Consider the following 20,626-nt stretch of genomic DNA (forward strand, 5'->3'; position numbering starts at 1 on the left):
CAGTTCTAGTTTAAGTAATGAGGCAAATACACACTGCTAATGACACATTTAATTTAATTTAATTTAATTTGAACTTAAAGACAGGAGCTGTTGTACAGGACTATCTTTTATGTCAGACATAGAACATTTTCAGGAATTCAACTGGACATGCTTGCAAAAGATCAGAGGGGAAGACAGAGAGAATCATGGAGTCCTCAGCTGAGTATTTAACCATCCCTTCCAAATACTTGTCTCTAATTCTGCCCTAAGAGCACATGGGGCTAAGGAATAGGCTGGAGAGTGGGCTTCTTCTATGAAGCTATGGGGGGAGTCCCCATCAAGAGTTGGTGCAGATCTTCCAGTGTGGCCTTTTTGAGGGTACACACAGTCCTGCCCACTGCTCTGGAAGGAAGCCTAATAAACTCATCGGTTCTCCAGAGTGGATTTGGTGGACTCACACCGAGGTTTGTTGTTGGGACCTTACGAAGAGGGAGTAGACACTGTTTGTACCTCCCCAGGAAAGGAAATTTAGCAACACTTGGTGTAATAGTCATGTTGAAGAATTTGAACATGGATCAATGAGAGAAAAGAACTAAGATTTTTTTTAATAATTCTTAAGTAAGACAAGAGTGATATGTGTTAAAGGAATTTGCTTTGGATTTTTGAGTCATATTACTTAGTATAAAATGTCAGTGTCTTTAAGATGGTAGCAAGTGCTGCAGTTGGAGTAGATTTGACAAAGTGTAGACAAAGGTGTGTTTGAGTTTGAGGAGTAGTCAGTGCTTGTGTGCTATTTCTGCTCCTATGTGTACATACATTTTTTCTATAATTAAATGAAGGTTAAATATAAGGCCTTTGGGATCTCTGATCTAATGGAGTGCTCTGCTGTGGTGAGTCTTGGGATTTGGTTTCTAATTCTATTCTCTTCTACAAGTGTATCACAGAGAGAAAGAAAACCAAGTGATCAAATACAGACTAGTGAATGACAAAGTCCAGATTCAGAAAGATGGAGGCTGTCTGGGATCTAGCTAGAGTGTTGGTAATAAAGAAGAATACAAGTTCATGCATATGACTTCAAAAATACATAGCACAAAAGCCAGGCATGGTGGTATACACCTTTAATCCCATTATTTGGGAGGAAGAGGCTGGCAGATCTCTGTGAGTTGGAGGCCAGCCTGGTCTACAGAGCTGCACAGAGAAACCTTGTCTTGAAAAAAAGAAAAGAAAACCAAGTATATCTATCATTCTTGGTATGACGCTGCATGCCTTTAATCCTTGTGCTTGGGAGGAAAGGCAGGTAGAACTCGGTGACTTTCTTGCTGGCCAGTGTTGCACTGTGAGACCTTGTCACAAAGCACACACAGTTGCAGAGGAAAACTTTACGATCAATTCTCACTTGAATGACAGAGCATCTTTAGTTGGTGGCAAGGCTATGAGAGAGAGTGAATTAGGGATTTGACCACTGAGGGAAACACTACAATGTCAGCCCATGCTTCAAGAAGCAGGACATCTAAAATGAGGGTGTTTGGTTCCCAGAGCCACAGCCTGGGCTTTAGATTTCACTCTGAGTGGTGCAGTGGGCTGGGTACAAATGGGATGGCTGGAGTCATATCACTAGCCATAAAAATGCAAGAACAACGAAAAAGCAAAGAAAACCAGGCAGATCTGTGTCAGTGGAATGAAGAATTTCTGTGGAACTACCCTGGGGAAGGGTGAATGAACACCTTGCAAAGCACTCTTGTTTAATGGTCAGAGAAGGAGAGCACAGATGATACAGAGAGAGAGAGGAATTGTCAAACGCCGAATGAGCATGGAACATTTGTTATTGGGTACCCAAACTTGACTTTAATAGCAAAACTTCCTGAGGGCCAGAGATAAAATGTATTCTTTCAACTGAACAATTGCCTGAACTTGATAGGACTCAAGGTTTATGTCTGTCTGCCTGAGTGTCAGCAAGACAATTATGCAGACAGCTCATTGGGTTTCCAATGTCAAAGCTAGATTATCTCCTTGGCACCTTCAAAAGGTCTTTTGTTTCATCCTGTTCTGTTTTTTTTTTTTTTTTTTTTTTTTTTGAGTCAGTGGAACTCTGAAGTAGTTCAAAATCCCAAGAGAACTGAAGGGTAGAGTTTGCAGAATCCTCTCTGCCATCTTCTGGCCTCTAGCCACTCAGTTCAACGTTTCAGAGCTTACCAATGTTATCACAACCTCTTTCTTGATTTTATACATTTTATTCTTTATACATTTTTCTCAAGGTGAGAATCTAGGGAATAAAGTTCCCTAACTTCTTTTCCCAAGTTGGAATCACCACTGAATGGCCCTTATTTATCATCCAGTAAAATTTCCCTGAGGTAGCAGATACCTGTGCCTCACTTGGCTTTTTTGCACTTTCCCCAACACGTGACTAAGTGCCTTGTCAAAGACTTCACAAAGAACAAGCGATAGCACACTGTGAGTATGTGTGTGTGTGTCTCTGTCTGTGTGTGTGTATGTTTCTCCAAATGAAATGATAACTTCTTCAAAGGCGGAATCACAACACCTAACCAAGTCTACCTTCAAAGCCCCAAATTTATGAATCTTAGTTTGTGGTTTTCCAGATTAGTTAGTAAAACTAGGAATGGCCTTGCCTTTATTTTAAATACATTTTAAATATGCCAGGTAGCTCCTGCATGGATACAGTACAGCAGGAGATGTTGCTCACCTTGTTAGGTTTACACATTTTAAAAGAAATCAAACAGAGCTACAATTACATGTATGAAAGAACTGTTTAATAAAGTGCCAGATTAAGTTGGTTTTAAGTAGAACATAGTTGAAAACATGATTGATCAGCCTAGTTTGCTCCAGGGGTTAAGTTTATCTTTTTTTCACTGCCTTCTTCCTCTGGATACTCAAGATTTCCCCCCATGGCCTCCTGTATGAGAGTCAAGCACCAGATATTTAACGCAATCTTGGGTATTTCTCCTTCCTGGTCTCTCCGTTTGTGTATGTGTGGGTGCACGTGCAGGTGCCGTCCACCTTGTGTTGTGAGACAGGGTCTTTCGCTGGCCTGGGCTGACTGTTCAGCGACCCCCAGGGATCTGTCTCCCCCTCCCAGCTCTGGGACTACAGATGTCTTCTGCCATACCCAGACTGTTTCAGTAGTTTCTGACGCTTCAACGTCAAGCGTTTCAACGCAAGCATTTTACTGTCTGCCCAAGCCCTATATCTTGATGCTTAATAGTTTTGTTTTTAGGTTTGTTTACAGGCAGTAATCCCATGGTTCTTCCTTTGTTGGGCAATACCACTCCTACCCCTGTAACACCCCTCCACCCGAACAGCTGCAGCTGAGAGAGACCTTCTGAACAGGGCACCCCTGGGGCTCCCTGGAATTGTGCATGAAGACAACGAACACGAACTGTGCACGCAGAAGAACATTAGGCCAGGAAGCCAGCCAGCTGCTAAGTTTCAGTTTCCCTCCCTGCCCCCATCTCTCCTTATCTCCTTCCCCACCTGGTAGTCCTGAGCCAGGGGAAAGGACAAGTGGTCCTGATGAGAGGTAATGCCAGTAGAAGCCAGCCAGACGGTCCAGAATTAAAACTGGGACCAGGTGTGACATCGTTTTGCATTATAGAAAGCGAATAATAAAACACAATAAAAACTATAACAGATTTTTTGCTAAATACAGCATTTCTTCCCATTTCTAATATAAAGGAATTATACAGATTGATTGTTTATTTGTAGATTCCCTGTTGGAGTATGGGAGGGTAAGAGAGGAGTATGTATGACTAATTCTGTAGACTTAGAGCTTGTGTGTATGTATGCTTCTTTTTTCCTTTTTTCCCCTTTTTCTTTTCTTTTTCTTTTCCTTTTCTTTTTTAAGCAAAATCAGGCTTTTGCACTGAAATAAAAACACCTGCCCAGGATTATCCAATTTTCAAAATTAATCTGAGAGAGGGAGAAAGAGGAAGAAAAGACTGGTGAGAAGGAGGAAGAGAGGGAGAAAAGAGTTGGGGAGAGGAAGAGAGAACACAAGAGGGTCCCATCATCCTACTCAAAGCCCCCAACTGACAGAACCTCCTCCTTCTTGACTCCATTTCTTAAGGATGATGCTACCTCCTCATAGTGTCTTAAGCTGCTGGCCAAGTTTTCATTCAATATGTGAACACTGTGGGGAGCATTTAAGATCTAAACCATAGCATACTGTCAACATACTGGCAAGTACTAAGATGTTCTTCTTAATGTAGTTTGGAGAGCTCTAGATGAGGCCATCTTTATGAGATTTTGGAAGCATTTTATCTCCTAAACTACACAATGTCCAGATTACCTCCAAAGCCCTATATAATTGTGCAGGAGGTTAAGTAGTTCCCCTAAGTCATGAGCGCAGGCACCCTAAGTTCTTTTGCTGAAGTATGCATAAACAATAAATAACTAAAGAAAACTTTTCTGCGCTTGTAAATTGTCTGAAATTATATTAGAATTCATGGATACTTTTCTTGAAGTCTAATTGCAGTGAAAATAAGAATCATAGCCTACCAGAAACATAAGACAATGAAGCAGGTTTTGTTGTTTTTGTTCTCGTTGTTTTTCTTTGTTTTGGTTGAGTTCAATTTGAACACTGGCTCATTTTTCTGAGATCTCTTAATTCCATTTTTCAAAAGCTGTTGGCACAGGTTGAGTTTCATAGGTTGGTCTAGCATCCATTTAGTCAGGAGGGTAGGATTCCAATAGGCAGTTGCTTCCTAAGAAACAGAAGGGCTTTTCTTTTTTAATACAAAACCTCTTGAAACTTGGTTTGGAACATATATGACCATGGATATAAAATCTGAAAGTTTAGGATTATTTTTTGTATTCCACACACTGTGTACACACAGATCAGCATAGATCTGGAAGCATACATTTTCATATAAAAATAACCTCACTATAAAATACAAGCCAAGACTGGCTGAACACTTGATCAATTTGCAAGGCAATAATAGAGGTGTTGCAAGAAGGCAAGGTCCCACCCACTGGAGATTGCAACCAGCAATCATTTGCCATTTTCCAGATATTACTATCTATGACATTAACTCATGGGAAAAAAAAAGGAGATTTTTCTCCCTTTTCTCCTTGATTCCTAATAAGATAAGGACATACAGGGCTCTAGGAGCTATCCCTCGTCCTCTTGCCTGAAAGAGTAAGCTAAATACTTCCATTGAAAACCCATAACTTATAGGAGAAGATTGTCATTTATTATAACATGCATTAAAATCTTCAGCAAAATAATAAAAGACACATATCATGTTCTGTTGTAGTTGGAGCGAAGGGCTACGTCCCCGGCACCCGGCTGCCCCCACGGCTAGCTTTACCTGAAATAATTACACGGACACTGTATTCTTTTAAACACTGCTTGGCCCATTTCTATCTAGCCTTTTCTAGGCTAATTCTCACATATTAATTTAGCCCATTTCTAATCATCTGTGTTGCACCCCAAGGTGCGCTTACCAGGAAGATTCTAGCCTACATCCATCCTGGGTCGGAGCTGAATCGCATCTGTCTGTGAGAGCAGAGCATGGCGTCTCTGTCTGAGGCGTCTCACCTCACTTCCTCTTCCTCCCAGCATTCTGTTCTGTTTACTCCACCCACCTATGTTCTAAGCTATGAGCCCAAGCAGTTTGTTTATTACTTAACCAATGAAATCAACAGATTGATATATGACACTCCCACATCAATGTTCTGTGTTAATCAATAAATCTTTATATTTATGTAAAGTAAATCATTTTCTCTTTAGGAAAAAGTGGGAAGAGCTAGAATAGCAGCATGTAGGAAGGAAAGGGTGAATCATCTTTTGGGAGATACGAGACTACGGGAAGGAACCAGCATCAGAACAGCTTGGAGAGGTGGTCTTTTCCCTGAAAGTTTGGGGTAATTAGCTCTGACCACTCACTGCTTCACGGTCTTGTTCATTAGTTTCTTTCTGGGGAAGGAGAAGCCTTGAGTCTCCTGAGGAGTTTTGTAGGCACTGGACAACAGCCTGTGGAAGATAGCAGTCCTGGGGCCCATAATGGGCAGTCTGTAGCGAATGCTCTCTAGAAGACAGTGCAAGAAGGGTACAGAATAAGGGGTTGAACACTGTTCTTTCAAAACCACAAAGTATCGATGGGCCACCAGAGACTCATCCAGCCTTAGCAAATACTCAAAATTCACATAAGCATTTCTTTAAATAGAACCATCTCGTGCCAACAACATTAAACTTTTCTAAATCCGATTGAAGATGCCAAGTGAAATTTAGAAATAACACCCAAGAGGCAGGAGTATTGCCAACTACATTGAAGATAAAGAATATGTGGAGTTGTAATATTAATTCAAGGGGGAAGAGGGCTCAATTCTCAGCAGACTGTTCCAGGACGCATGTGTCCATAGTCCTGTGTTTGAGAAAATAAACAGCCATGATTTTACAAACAGGCCACAGGAGGAAAAGGTTTAGTATATCAAAAGGAACTTCAGGTTGCAAATAATTCTAAAGTCCTTACCATCCTGACCTCTTCTTCAAACAGGATTGGATTTTTTTTTTTAAAAAAATGCTTGCCGGGCGGTGGTGGCGCATGCCTTTAATCCCAGCACTCGGGAGGCAGAGGCAGGCGGATCTCTGGGAGTTCGAGGCCAGTCTGGTCTACAAGAGCTAGTTCCAGGACAGGAACCAAAAAGCTACAGAGAAACCCTGTCTCGAAAAATCAAAAAAAAAATGCTTACACTTATCTTTTCCAGAACACATTGCTTAGAGGAGATGAATCATGCATGCAACAACGCCTCCCCATTGGGAACAACTGAATGACTATGGGGGTTGAAGCCCTGAATTCTCAGGTTTGCTTGATCAAGCCAAATGGGTGCTAAAGTGATTACAGGCGTGAGAGTCTGGAGTGCAGCTCAGGCTTCTCTTTGCCATTCAAATGCAGCAACATTTCAGGTTGACGGACACAAACAGGTTGAGGACCAGCATCTAGCTCCCCTTAGTCTCAACTGAGTGCTCTGTATCCTGTCACACTTCTCTGCCAGGCGCTAAACACATGTTAGGTGGGTAACATAACACCAGGGCTCATCAAGAATAAAGGTCTGCAGGTCTCATGGGATCAAGGCAAAGAGAAATGAATTCAAAGTAACCTCCAGATACCATTTCTGGTCCTGATTATAAAGTTTGGGTGAATTTAGGAAAATGTTAGAAATCACTGTTTTGACCTACAAATGAACTATATAACTGTGTGCAGTGAAAACACCGGGATTCTGTATTCATAGCATGTTTGCATGTGGGCGGCAGCTTAGGCAATAAGTCGCAATTACTGAAGTTCTGATATGACTAAGCTATATAAACCATCAGGCTTGGCCTGCCAGTAGCTGTGGCTTGGTCCGGCTTATATTGTGTGAAACAAAATGCTGCTCTAGCTTTTAAAGTGGGAACACAGACACCAAACAAACAGAGAAAGACCAGAATCTGGGAGCAGGCATTTCTGGTCCTGGGCTACACTTTCCCCCATGCTTTAGAGGACACATAAAAACAAAGCCTAGCTCAGAGAGGTTTTAGCTGGCATCACATAGAGATCCCCCAACATTCAGCCCCTAAACAGTTCTGCATCCACTTTCTCTACAGCTCCATCTCCAGCATTATTGTCTTAGATTAGACTCTATGGGCAAGAAAATGCCATGCTGATCCCATGTGCCCTCAGTTAGTTTTTATGCTAATAATTGAAGCATTCCCAGGGTTTACAAATTGGTGTTGCAAAATAATCTTGATGAGGGAAGGAGATATAAGTGTGTGTGTGTGTGTGTGTGTGTGTGTGTGTGTGTGTGTGATTCATTCCTTTCCAAGACAAATTTGAGGAAAAAAAAAACCCAGGTCCAAGAAAAATTCAAAATAAGTATGTCACTAGCGCAGACGACACTGAGACCGGTTGGGTGCACGTATCTCCCAGTGTTCCCTTGGCTAGGGAGAAAGCTGAGCAGAGAACATTGGTGGTTTTTCATTGGGTGGATGCTTTTAAGCTTAGATCTCCATTGCTCCCTTTGGCCTAATCGAAATCATGACGTAGGTCACTGGTTTTGGATATATGAGAAGAAATTCATGGGAAGTGGGTCACCTTCTTTCACTGCAATGGAGTTGGATTTCCCAAACTGGCCATTGTTTTGGGGACTCCAGTCTTTCCTTTGGCATCTGCCCAAGACACCCCTTTTGTTCTCAACTTTCCTTTCTAGGTGGCTTCTCAGTTCAGTTCTGGTTATGAATCTCTGCAACTTCCTAGGTTAAAATAGCAACCATAACTTTATTTCTTTTACTGTACAAATCTAATGAAACAAAAGTTTAAAGCAGTTTCAGTTATTTGGGATCCATTTGATAGAAAAAAAATCACTGAAGCTTGGGCTTAGTTGTATATTTGTCAGTTCATTGCCCCCTGTCTCTAAGGGGTGGGACATAACTCAGTGTTGCAGTCTGGGATACGCTACTGTCTTTTGGTTTGTTTGTTTTATAAGTAGTACTAGAACTTAGAATAGCACTGGGCGGCTTCTGGGGGGAGGCAGCGCTTTAGGACCCTGTGGCTTTGTAGTGAGACCATTTCCGGAATGTTGTGAAGCACTTGCCTTTCCACTTTGATTTGTGTCACCGGGACTGGGGGGGGGGGCTTTTAAACTGTGTCCCATTTTTCTGGAAATTTCTTTAGCAAGTGGCTCATTAGTCAGAATTATGTGATATAAAGAGACCTTGGAGAAAGCATGAAAACATGTGAGACCCTTGGCGTGGACAGAGTGAGCTGCAGTTACAAGGAGGAGGAGGCTGTGCAATGATTCTATCACATCCAAAGGAAAAAAGGGACAGAGAACAGAGTTTGCCCAGAAAATATAGAAACTAAGTTTTCCATTCTCTGGCCCCAAGTAGAGCACTTATCACACTGGAAGCACTTATTCTAAGAGAAAACAAACCTGTTGGGATGTCATTGCAGGGATGACTAAACTGCTGGACATTGGAATGACGAAGGAGCATCACTCTGATCAAAAGATTCAAGAAAACACAGTAGTCAGTTGACTAGACCTTAGTGAAGAGGAATTAAAGGGACTCTAGCTGGCCCTTCTGCATTCCCTCTGCCTTGCTGAAAAACCATTAGGTTACATTCCTAAAGCTAGGCTCCAAGGTCTATTCCCTTATTCGCTCACTTCCTCCTCCTGAGCCCGACTACCACAGTCCAGTGATCAAAGTTTTGAAGGCCAGCCATCAAAAGCCCCTTCTGGCTACCCTAACACACCTAAGCAAAAGAAATCAACTCATTATAACACAAGGTTTCCTAAGTGGCTAAACAAGTTCAAGTCCGTATTGAACAGTCACTCTGTGTAAGTATCAGACAGAAGTGGTAGGCTTTCTTCCATTATTATGTTGAAAATGAAACCAACAAAAGTTTGAGAATTTTAAGATGATTCAATTCTTGGCCACAGTTTAAAGTAATGAGAACTGCTTGCTTAAAATAAAACCAATTAATGATTTGGGGATTAAGTGCTTCACTTAAAGTACAAAATATTCTCAATAAACCAGGGCAACAGGCTCCCAAGTCTCTTTCACAGAAAAATCAACTTCTGCTCAGAAACCCTTGCTTCAAAGAGTTTCCTATTCACTCTTTGCAAAGAGTATCTACCAGAATTACTTTTATCATGATAAAAAGTATCAGTAAATGTTATTAGTGTTGGAACTTGGACTGCCCGGACACATGTTCCCTCTGTGACCTTTGTGTACCTGAGCCAGCGCTGCATGGTGGGGCACCTGACTTGTGTCCCAGTCTGGAACAAAAGGCCGTAATGTCATAAAAGCAATCAGAACATTTGCTTCTGAGCCACATAAGATTACAGAAAGACTTGCTAGTTTCTCCCATCTTTCTCTTTACATAAGGGAGAGAATTAAATGTTGCCTTAGCATCGTATATAATTATTTTGTAAAGATGAGTCTGTGCTCACATGCCACCGTCTATTACAAGGCATTCAGAACACTGAAGCCTTAGCCAGAGTGAGTCCATGTTTGTTGTTGTTGTTTTTAAGCTTTGATTGTTTTAGTTACTGTATAAAACAATTAGTTTCATTATGATGTTTCATACATGTTTAGCATCATATTTGGGCCTGGAGGTTGTCTTACTGAGGTTTTCATAATGAGAACATTATTATTTGTACACAGCCCCCCCATGCCCCCAACTTCTTCCATGTTATCCCTAGAGCTTTAAAAAATGAAGAAGTAAATTCTTCACTGTTGATAGCCAAATACAAGAAAAAGCTTAAAAACTCCAACTAATGAGAATTTGACTTGATTTCATTTTTGTTATATCTTTTGTATCCTGTGGTATTGCAGCAAACAACAAAATAGAATAGATAAGTAGAATTTAAATAGGATTTAAATTTAAATTGATGAAGAGTATGCCTTGAACTTGGGACAAATTGTGTGTCATCTCCCATATTTTGTGAATTAGATATATATCATCTATATAAGAATTGTTATCTGCTTGAGGGCAATGAAGAAATAGCCTACCCACTCCTCATGTGGTTCTTATGTTGGTGAAAAGGAAGGCTGTGCTAATAGTAACTTTAATCATTCCTGTAAAGAAGTGAAATCATTTAATTCATGGCTCCAACAGAAGATACAACCACTATAATGTTCATTCCCAGGGTGTTCTGTCTACTGCCCTTTCAATCCCAATCCTGTGTCCCAAACAGAAAGGACCAGAGTATAAGTCAGATCCCAGCTTACATCTTTGGCTCACCTGGGATTCACAGAATTCTGGAAGGATGGTTTCTCATGGTCTGGGATTATGAAATTTTTCGGCTGTACCTGAGAAAAAAGTCCTGATTCAATATGTTGGCTGTAACTACACTCTCATCTAAACAATAAACTTTAGCAAACCTGAGTTGTGTCTGAAACTGTTCACAGATCCTTTTGCATCTTTCTGGTTCCTGGTGTTTCTCTGCCTCATCGTCTAAGGCCTGCTCTCTGAACACTCCTAAGACCTTGCTGCACTTCCTTGCTTAAGGATATCTGCCTTTCCTGATAAACTTGCATCTTCATGAGGATAGACTACATCGCTACACTGAGGTGTTTGTACTTCTAGCTCCTAAATTGCCCATTTAAGACATTTTCAGAATTACTGAGCAAATGATGCTGATTTGAAGCACATTTGAAAGCACGTGCCTTCTGCGCAGGCTAGAATCAGGAGACTCGCGGCTTCTCTGGTTAGGAAACCACACTCTTGAGCTACTTTAGCTTGGATCCCAGCATTCCACGCTGGCTTCCTTCAGGAGTGTGTCCATCCACTCAGAACCCTTCCACTGAAGATGATCAGACCTATGTCGGTGACATGGCAGTGACAACGAAACATGCGTGCAGGTCTTCACTCAGCCTACTAACTGAATGACTGGGGACTTAAATTCATGACACAATAAAACTGCAAATTGTTATACGTCCAATACTGGTGTAGGAGGCTCATCTGTTCATGTGTTGCTTTCATTGGCTAATGAATAAAGAAACTGCTTTAGGCCTGATAGGGCAGAACTTAGGTAGGTGGAGAAGACAGAACTGAATGCTGGGAAGAAGGGAAGAGTGGCAGATGCCATGGATCTCCTGCCTGAGATGGACGCTGGTTAGAATCTTGCCGGTAAGCTACAGTTACCTGGCAATACACAGATTAATAGAAATGGGTTAAATTAAGATGTAAGAATTAGCCAATAAAAAACTAGAGCTAATGGGCCAAGCAGTGTTTTAATGAATATAGTTTCTGTGTGGTTGTTTTGGGGCTAAGCTAGCTGGGTGGCTGGGAAGCACAAGCAGGCCCTCCCCTCGTAACACAATACCTCTAGGGGTGCCTGAAAACCAAAAAATTCAATGCCACCTCTACCTGAAGGGTCTAGCATTTTTATTCAGATTGTTCTGAATCATTGACTGGGGGGAGATGGAAGAGGAAAAAGAAAAAAATGATCAGGAGTCAAGGAGTAGCTGGGGAGGTGAGAGCAGCAATGGCTTCAGTAAGGACCTAGGGGGAGAAGGGGAGAGAATATGCCAGAAACGGGCCTTGTCTTTTCCTTAGATTTCATCTACAGTCGACTCCAAAGGGAGGAGCAGGGAGCTTTCTATCTCCTGCAGAGTAGCATGACCCACGTTCTACCGCCCCTCACTCTGGCTGGTATTTTATGCATAGTACGGAGTCTAAAGGCACACAGAGCAAAGTTGCCAATGATGCCATTTTCGTGTCCGAGACAAATTGCATCAGGGTGGATCTAGTCATTCTTTCCACCGTTACTGATTTCCTGAAACTTTAAGTGTACAGATTGATGGGCATCACTTGATACGGGTATATAGTGTGATGATCAAGTCAGGGCAGATAATTTTTCTCTATTCTGAAGTTTTAAAAAGGTGACAAGCACACGATTACACTAGTTTATTCAGTACAGTGTGCTAGGTTTGATACTTAACACCTTCCTCTGCTAATTATTACTTTGTATTTGGAGTTTCCCAGTTCCTTGTGTTCACTGCACATAAAATAGCAAAGTGTCATGAAGTGAAGCCATCCCACCGTGCTATAGACTTCTAGGACTTTTCAGTTCCATCTATGCTTTGGTACCCATTATTCAAGCTTACTTTATTCTCGTCCACCCTTCTCAACTTTTAGTCATCTCTATTGTATATCCTGACCAGCTTTTTAAAAATCTACATTTGAGAAAACAGGTGATAATTGTGTTTCTGCCCCTGACTTATTTCATTTAATTAGTGCAGTGACATCAGGTTGTTTAAGATTTTGTTGCAAATGAGAAGAGTCTATTACGTTGCTGAATAATATTCCATTATGCATGCACCACCTATTCTCTATCCTTTCATCCCCTTATAGGCCTCAAGGATGGATACATATTTTAGCTACTGTGAACAATATAGTAAGCAGCTTGCTTGTTCAAATGTCTTTTTGATGTGCTGATATAAAATTCCTTTGACTCTATAACAGAAGAGGAATGGCTGGATCACATAGTAGTTCTACTTTGAGTGTTTGAGGAATCACCATGCTATGCTGATCTCCGTAATCATTAAGTCCCAATCCCAACAATCCAAACATTCCCTTTCTTTCACTTATTTGCCAGTATTCATTATTTATGGACATTTTGGTAATAACTATTCTAATCAAGACAAGATCTGCCTTCACTACTTCCTAGTGAAGTAGAGATTTCCCCCCATAATCTGCTTGCCCTTTGAATTTCTCCCTCTGAGAAATGACTGCCCATATCCTTTGTTCATTTATGTTAGATTTTTTATTATTGAAATGTTAAGTTCCTTATATATTCTAGATATTAGCCCATTGGAAATGAGTAGTTTGCAATCCACCCATCCTACAGGTGTCTCTTCACTCTGTTTCTTTTGTCATTCAGATATTTAGCTTACATAAAGATAAATAATCGTTTAAGCCTATATAGTTACATAATCGCATGCATTTATGTTTGTTTTGTTTTCTGTTCTTTGGGTGTCTTACACCATCCTCCAAATCACAGCCTATAAATGTCTTAAGTAACGTTCCTGTTTCCTTCTAGTAGGTCTTTAATATATTTTTCCTTTTCTTTTTGTAAGACAAGAGGAGTCACTCTTTTTTCTTTTCCTCATGAGTACCTGTTTACTACCTCAGCACTGCTGATGAAGAGGCTGTCCTTTCTCCCAGTGCATACTTCCAGTTTCTTTGTTGAGAATTCAATGTTGCAAAATCATGGGGCACTCTGTGCTGTTCACCAGTCTGTGTGTCTGCTGTCTGCTGACACCTTGCTCTTCTTGTTACTATGGCTTTGTTGTATATTTTGAAGGTAGAGAGATTTTGTTTCATTTGTGTTTGTTTTTTGTTTGTTTGCTCAAGATAACTTTTGCTCTTTGGAGTTCTTTAAGATTCCATATGAATTTAAATTTTTTTCTAGTTTTGTTTAGAATGCCATCAGCAATTTAGTGAAGATTGTATTGACTATGGAGTTTGCTTTAAGTAGAATATTTTAACAGTTTTAATTCTTACAACTAATGATCTCTTTAATTTCATTAATATTTAGTTAAATTAAAAATTATATTCTTCAATTTTTATTGTAGATGTCTTTTTTATTATAGCTGTTGTGAATAGAATTCCTTCAATGATTTTTTTCAACAATTGTATGTTACTGTTGCTAACAAAATACTGATTCTGTATGCTGATTTTGTATCCTGAACTTTTACTGACTGTATCAGTTCAAATAGTATCTTAATGGTCTTTAACTTCCTCTCTCTTGTTACATATATGTAGATATATACACATACATATATAGGAGTACATATATATGTATTCTTATCACCTGCAAGTAGCAATAACTGTACTTCTTCCCTCCTTATCTGTATCCTATATTTCTTTTTCTTACCCAGTTGGTTTGGCTAAACCCTCTGGGCATTAAGAGCCGCGAGAGGGCATTCAAGGCTCTTCATTTTGTTATTTCATTGTCATTTTTTTTGTATTGTGTTATAGTCTCTTATTTTGCTTTGGATTTTGTTGTTCCTTTTTTTTTCTTTCTTTTTTCATTATTATTATTATTGTTATTATTCTTTTGTTGTTTTCAAGACAGGGTTTCTCTGACTAGACTGGTTTCAAACTCATAGAAATCCACCCACATGTCTATGCTTCCTGAGTGATGGGATTAAACACCTGGGCCACCACCCCTTGGCTGTTACTCCTATTGGTAATATGGAGGTTGGTTTTCTCATTCCTTGATATATGTAATAGGTTGTTTATTTGAAATCAGCTCCCCTCCTCATCTAAAAATATAAGTGCTTATTAGTGTAAACTCCCCTCGTATTGCTCCTGTTGTGTTGGTATATATTTTGATATGTTTGATATATAATGGTGCTTCCATTTGCAGTTGCTTAAAACTTTTGTAAATTTCCTTTTTATTTCTTCAGTAATCTATTGCTTATTCAATATTCTGTTAGTATGTTTCCATGAATTTATACAATTTCTGAAACTTACTCTTTGTTTAAGAATTTATTTTATTATAGCTAGAAAATAAAGTTCAGTTTTCAATTTTTTTGAGTCTCGTTTTGTGGCAAAACATATAATTCATCCTGAAGGGTATCACATTGTCTAAAAAAGAACCTTGGATGAAGGGTTCTGTAGTTTGGTTTTGTGAGAGAGACATTCACAGGTGCAGATGACTTTGGATCGCAGTTCCCATGAGACCTTGACGTGAAGATGAAAGTTATAATGCTTAGAGTTGTTTCCTCATAAATTCAATATTTCTTGAAAAAACTGGAAGCCAGGAACAAAGAGCAGGAGTGTGGGAGTGGTTTCCTGAGATTCCTCAAGAGATTTAAGGACTGCACACTGGTGGACACTACCTAAAAGGAACTCACAGTGGCTTTTTTTCTTTACTAAAATAACTCTGTATCAATTAACCTGTGATACCCATAGCACCTGCTGTGCAATTGTGCTTTCAAATATGGTTTATTTTCTATACTATTGTCACATATTTGTTTTTATACATTCTTAAAGTGTTCACTGTGAATTTTTAAGAAAGTACATGAATTTTTACACGTAGACATGAGCTTGTTTAAGGAAAATGCTTTGACTTACAATCTTTGACTCATTTTCCATTTATATAGGAACTCTGACTGCTCCTTGGACTGGAGAGGGAGGGGGTGGGGATGGGGGTTGGGGAGGAGGTAGAAATTTTTAATAAAAAAATAAAGTAAAAAAAAGAAATTTTCAGTGTACAAACATAAAAAAGACTTTTATTTTAATAAAATAATGAGAATATTTTAGAAGAAAAAATAAAAATAAAAATTTAAATGTGACTGTAATTATAATGTAATTATAATTATTACCAAAAAAGAGAGAAAGAAAAAAGAAATGTTCTGTAACGTCTGTTAGGTCCACTTACTTATACTATAGTTTAATTCTTGTATTTCTTTCTAGTTATTCACTGATGAAAGCTGTGCTTTTAAAGTTCTCATTATGACTGCACTGGGTCCTGTGTCTTCCCATAGATATACTGCTTGTTGAAAAAGAATTTTTCAGATGTATATACACAGATACATATACATACATACATCTCTGCACACACATGTACAATTGTGACATCTGTTAAAGGGATTACAGTGACCTTTGTCTCTTTTCACAGTCCCTCATTCGGTGCTCTGTCTGATTGAATAGGTTTTTTGTTGTTGTTGTTGTTGACTTTTGTGTTCTTTGTGTGGAAGATCATTTTCTATCTATTCACTCCCAGTCTATTTTAGTGATGAAGTCAATTTCTTGTACGTGCTGTGTCAGTAGGTCTTATTTTTGTAGCGTGCAGCCAGTCTGTATCTTAATTAAGAAATAACATTCTTCCCAAGGGGGGGGGACACAGTGAAGAAGAAATAGAATAGATTTTGTGGGTAGACTGGGGGCTGGTGGGGATGGGAGCAGGAGGATTAGATGGGGGGTTGTAGAGGGAGGGAGTGCTGGGAGAGATGACTGGAATTGGGGGGCATTTCAGATGCAAGGTGGAAATGTAGTGCAATGGAAACTGCCAGAAGTCCACCAGGGTGACCCTAGTGAAGATTCCTAGTGGTGGGGGCTATGGAACCTGAGCCGGCCTTCTTCTGTAATCAGGCAAGGTTTCCAGTGGAGGGATTGGGAAACCAACCCAACTACAAAACCTCTGACCTACAGTTAGTCCTACCTGCAAGATGTGTTAGGGTATAGGTGGCACCAAACTTGCAGGAGCAGTCAGCCAATGACTGGTCCAAATTGAGACCTGTGCCACGAGAGGGAGTTCATGCTAGATACTGCCTGGAAAACCAGGAGCCAGTGTGCGGATGGCCCAGAGACCCAGGGTAGAACCAACCATGACTGGAAATAAAAAAGTTTCTGAAATGATTGCTAATATATTCTGCTATACCTGTAGACCAGAGTCTAAGAAGCATCATCAGAGAGACTTCATCTAACAACTGATGAGAACAGATGCAGAAAACCACAGCCAAATATTAGGCAGAATCCTGCAGAAGAGGGCTAGGCAGGGTTGTAGGAGCCAGAGGAGTCGAGGACACCATGAGAGCATGGCCCACAGAATCAACTAAGCAGGGCTCACAGGGACTCACAGAGACTGAACCAACAATCAAGGAAAAAGTAGGAGTTTAACCTACATCCTCTATGTTTATGTTATGATTGTGTAGCTTGGTGTTCCTGCAGAACTCTTAGCAGCGGGAGCAAAACTGTCTCTGTTTTACCTGTCCTGGGACCCTTTTCCTCCTACCAGTTACCTTATCCAGCTTTAAAATGAGGGCATATGCCTAGTTTTATTGTAACTGGGCATGCCATGTTTGGTTGATATCCCTGGGATGCCTGCCATTTTCTGAAGAGAAAGGAGGAGGTGTGGACCTGGGTGGGGGGAAAGACTGCAAGGAGAGGAGGGAGGAAATATCATGGTCCAAATGCATTATATGAGTGAAGAATAATATTTTTGTAGAAAGAAATGCCATTTTTACAGTCAGAATTATGATTGAAAAGATTTGTTCATGCTATTTTATAAAATTCTTCCGATTATTTTGACTGCCATTTTAAAAATTTCAGAAGTGTATTATTACTGTGTATGGGTATGCACACGTGTCACAGCATGCATGGGGTGGGGGGCAACTCTGTGGAGTCAGTTCACCCCTTCCCCTTTGTGTGGGTTCTGGGAATCGAACTCAAGCTGCCAGACTTGTGCTACCATGGAGATATCTCACTGCGCTGTGACATCCTCTGTTCTAGTCTGCTTCCCTTACTGTGCAGAGTGGCAAGCTTGATCATTCTTTACTTCTCTTTTGGATATTTGATTTTCCATTTGTTTTTTATGTCTTTATGACTGTGGCTGCTTTTCTCCTCCTCTTGGCATAGGATGCCCTTAAGCTTTGTTTCTAATTCCAGCCTGGTGGTGATGAATTCCTTATTCTTGCTGTTCTTGAAGTCTTTATTCTTAAAGGATAGCTTTGAGTATAGTATTTTTTTGGTTGACTGTTCTTCAGAACTTAGTATGTGTCATTCCATTTCCTCCTGGTCTACAATGTTACTGCTAAGAAATTTGATATCAGTCTAGAGGACTTTCCCTTAAATATTACTGAGTGCCTTTCTTGAAGTTTTTGTCCAATACAGTTGGCATATAGCCTACCATGGTGAAGATCTTTTCTAGTAATGTGTGTGTGTAGACCTGTGGCCCTTCTGTAACTGGATGACCACATTTCCCAAGATAGAGAATTTTCAGTAATTATTTTACTGAACAGGGTTTCTATGTCTCTTTCCCTTTTCTTATCATCCAGATACTCAAAAGTGTGAATATTTGTTTATTTAATAATTTCTCAAAGGTTTCAGTTTTTGTATTTCTTTATCCCCACCTTCCTCTCCTTTTTCTGTCTTATTTACTTCTCCTTCCTTCCCATCTTTTTCATTTTTATTGGCTGGGATATTTTATGTTATTTTATTAAAAACATTTATTTTATGTGTATGTGTATTTTGCCTTCATGTACGTATGTGCACCACATTCATGCTTGATACCCGAGGAGGCAAGAAGAGGGCATTCAATCTCCTGAGACTGGGGTTATAGACAGTTGAGTGTTGCCATGTGGGTGCTGGAAATTGAACCCGGGTCCTCTGCAAGAGTAGCCAGTGCTCTTAACCACTGAGCCGTCTCTCCATGGCTGGGATATTTTTAAAGACCTATTTTTAAGTTTAGAAATTATTCTAGTAGTAGAATATTTTTAGTCCAGTGTTAAGGTTTAGACTATTTAGAATCAATATTATTGAGCTCTTCTTTTCCACAAATTCTATTAGTTTTTAAAAATATCTCTGCTGAATTTTATATTCACATCATTCATTGTTTCTCCAATTTCATTCACTTCTCTATATCCTCTTGATATGAGTGAGCTTTTTTATAGCCACTCTTTGAGGTTCTTCAGCAGGCATTTCATCAGTTCTTTACCTATTGCTAGAATATTACTGTGCTCTTTTGGAAGCATCCACTTACCTTGATTTATTAATATTCATCATGATTCTGTTAAAATTTGAGTATCTGCTTGGGAGGCAGAGGCAGGCAGATCTCTGTGAGTTTGAGACCAGCCTGGTCTACAAGAGATAGTTCCAGGACAGGCTCCAAAACCACAGAGAAACCCTGTCTCGAAAAACGAACAAAAAAAATTTGAATATCTGGTGATTTGGTTATCTCTACTACTTTTATAAAGCAACTTTCTTACTAAGGGGCTTTCTCTAGAACAGTGGCTCTCAACCTTCATAATTCTGTGAGCCTTTAATACAATTGCTCATGATGTGGTGACGACACCCAACTATAAAATTATTCCATTGCTACTTTATATCTGTAATTTTGCTACTATTATGAATCTCAATGTAAAGATCTGATATGCAACCCCCAGAGGGGTCATGACCCACAGGTTGAGAATCGCTACTCTAGAAGATGTGTCAAGGAATGCCAGGTTGGCTTTGGGGCTGATGGGAGCTATTGCGCAATCTCCTTATAAAGTCTTTGACGATAATCAGAAGCTTTGAGTGCAAGGTGTGCTGGATTGGGGTTCAAAAGAACTTGGGCTGGGGACATGGAGTAGGTGTGGTATATACAACAGTTATGGTGGCATGTCCCTCTATGTGGTCATCAAAACTATAGGAGTGGTAGCAACAATGGTAGCTTTGTGAGGCACTGCTAGAGCGAGCTCTGCTGCCTTCAAGGACCTCTGACTTTCATTGGCAATGGGGATCATGCAGCACATGCCTCCAGTCTTGGTGGTGGCATGGGCCCATAAACAACTGGGCATGGGAGAAGAAGGTGATAGGTAACTACTTTGTCTTTCTTGGCCCCAGTGCAGTAGAGGCCCACAAGCAGTTGCTTTGCCCAGCGGTGACTGGAGCCCATACCCAGTTATATACACAGAGATACAGTGACAAGGGACCTCAGCACTAAGCCTATTTTTGTCTCAGACTGAATGGAGGCGTGGGCCTATAACCAGCCACTTGTCGGGGTTCAGCAGAAACGGAGGATTACAGCATACTGCCTGCCTCCAGGAGCTGCCAATGCCTTAGGTCTCAGGGGCTAGGACTCTTGTCTCAGTTTTTGAGAGTGGCACCCTTGTCCCCCTCCATGGTAAAACATACGTGTTCTTTAGTGTAGGGTCTTATCTGGGCTTGGTACTGTGGTCACATCGGAATCAAGTCCGTTTGTGAGTTTTCAGGTCTTTGTGCTGGTTTGGCAGAATGGCCAGTAAGTCATCAGAATTGGGATAATCAGAGATTTTAATTCCTTGAGTATGACGAAGTTTGAACACTATCTCCTTTTTCAGGATGGGACCTAGTTATAGCAACTTTGTAAGTTGGGTTTGATGGAAACATGTTTTCTTCTCAAAAATAAAGTAAATATACAGATTTGAGATTATTCCCCTAGTTGGTCTCCAAGCTTGGAGGACTATGGAGCTTTCTGGTGACCAGGACTGCAAGGGTTTGTACTGATACGTTATTTATATTTTTCTTGTGGCTTTGTGTTGCATTATATATGAAACAATTGGCTTACCAGCAGCTATAAAAGTTTTCACTTAAGTATCTTTGTAAGAGTTTTATGGCTTCACTCATATTTAAGGCTCTGATGGATTGTGAGAATTTGTTTTCAATATGTTATA

The 20,626-nt window shown here is 40.2% G+C and overlaps 1 protein-coding gene across 1 annotated transcript in view; it reads right to left on the minus strand.

Moving 5' to 3' along the window:
• Positions 1–5,448: 5,448 nt before the first annotated feature.
• Positions 5,449–20,626, minus strand: part of C10H1orf105 (chromosome 10 C1orf105 homolog) — a 28,412-nt gene continuing 13,234 nt past the window's right edge. Inside the window, exons 5-7 of the mRNA XM_075988404.1 lie at positions 10,719–10,786; positions 8,905–8,969; positions 5,449–6,023 (exon numbers count right to left, since the gene is read on the minus strand). Coding sequence (XP_075844519.1) covers positions 5,878–6,023; positions 8,905–8,969; positions 10,719–10,786 — 279 coding nt within the window. The 3' untranslated portion in view covers positions 5,449–5,877. The remainder of the gene's footprint in view (positions 6,024–8,904; positions 8,970–10,718; positions 10,787–20,626) is intronic.

The sequence above is a fragment of the Microtus pennsylvanicus genome, chromosome 10 (assembly GCF_037038515.1).
Source record: "Microtus pennsylvanicus isolate mMicPen1 chromosome 10, mMicPen1.hap1, whole genome shotgun sequence".
In the NCBI taxonomy this organism is placed as follows: Eukaryota; Metazoa; Chordata; class Mammalia; order Rodentia; family Cricetidae; genus Microtus; species Microtus pennsylvanicus.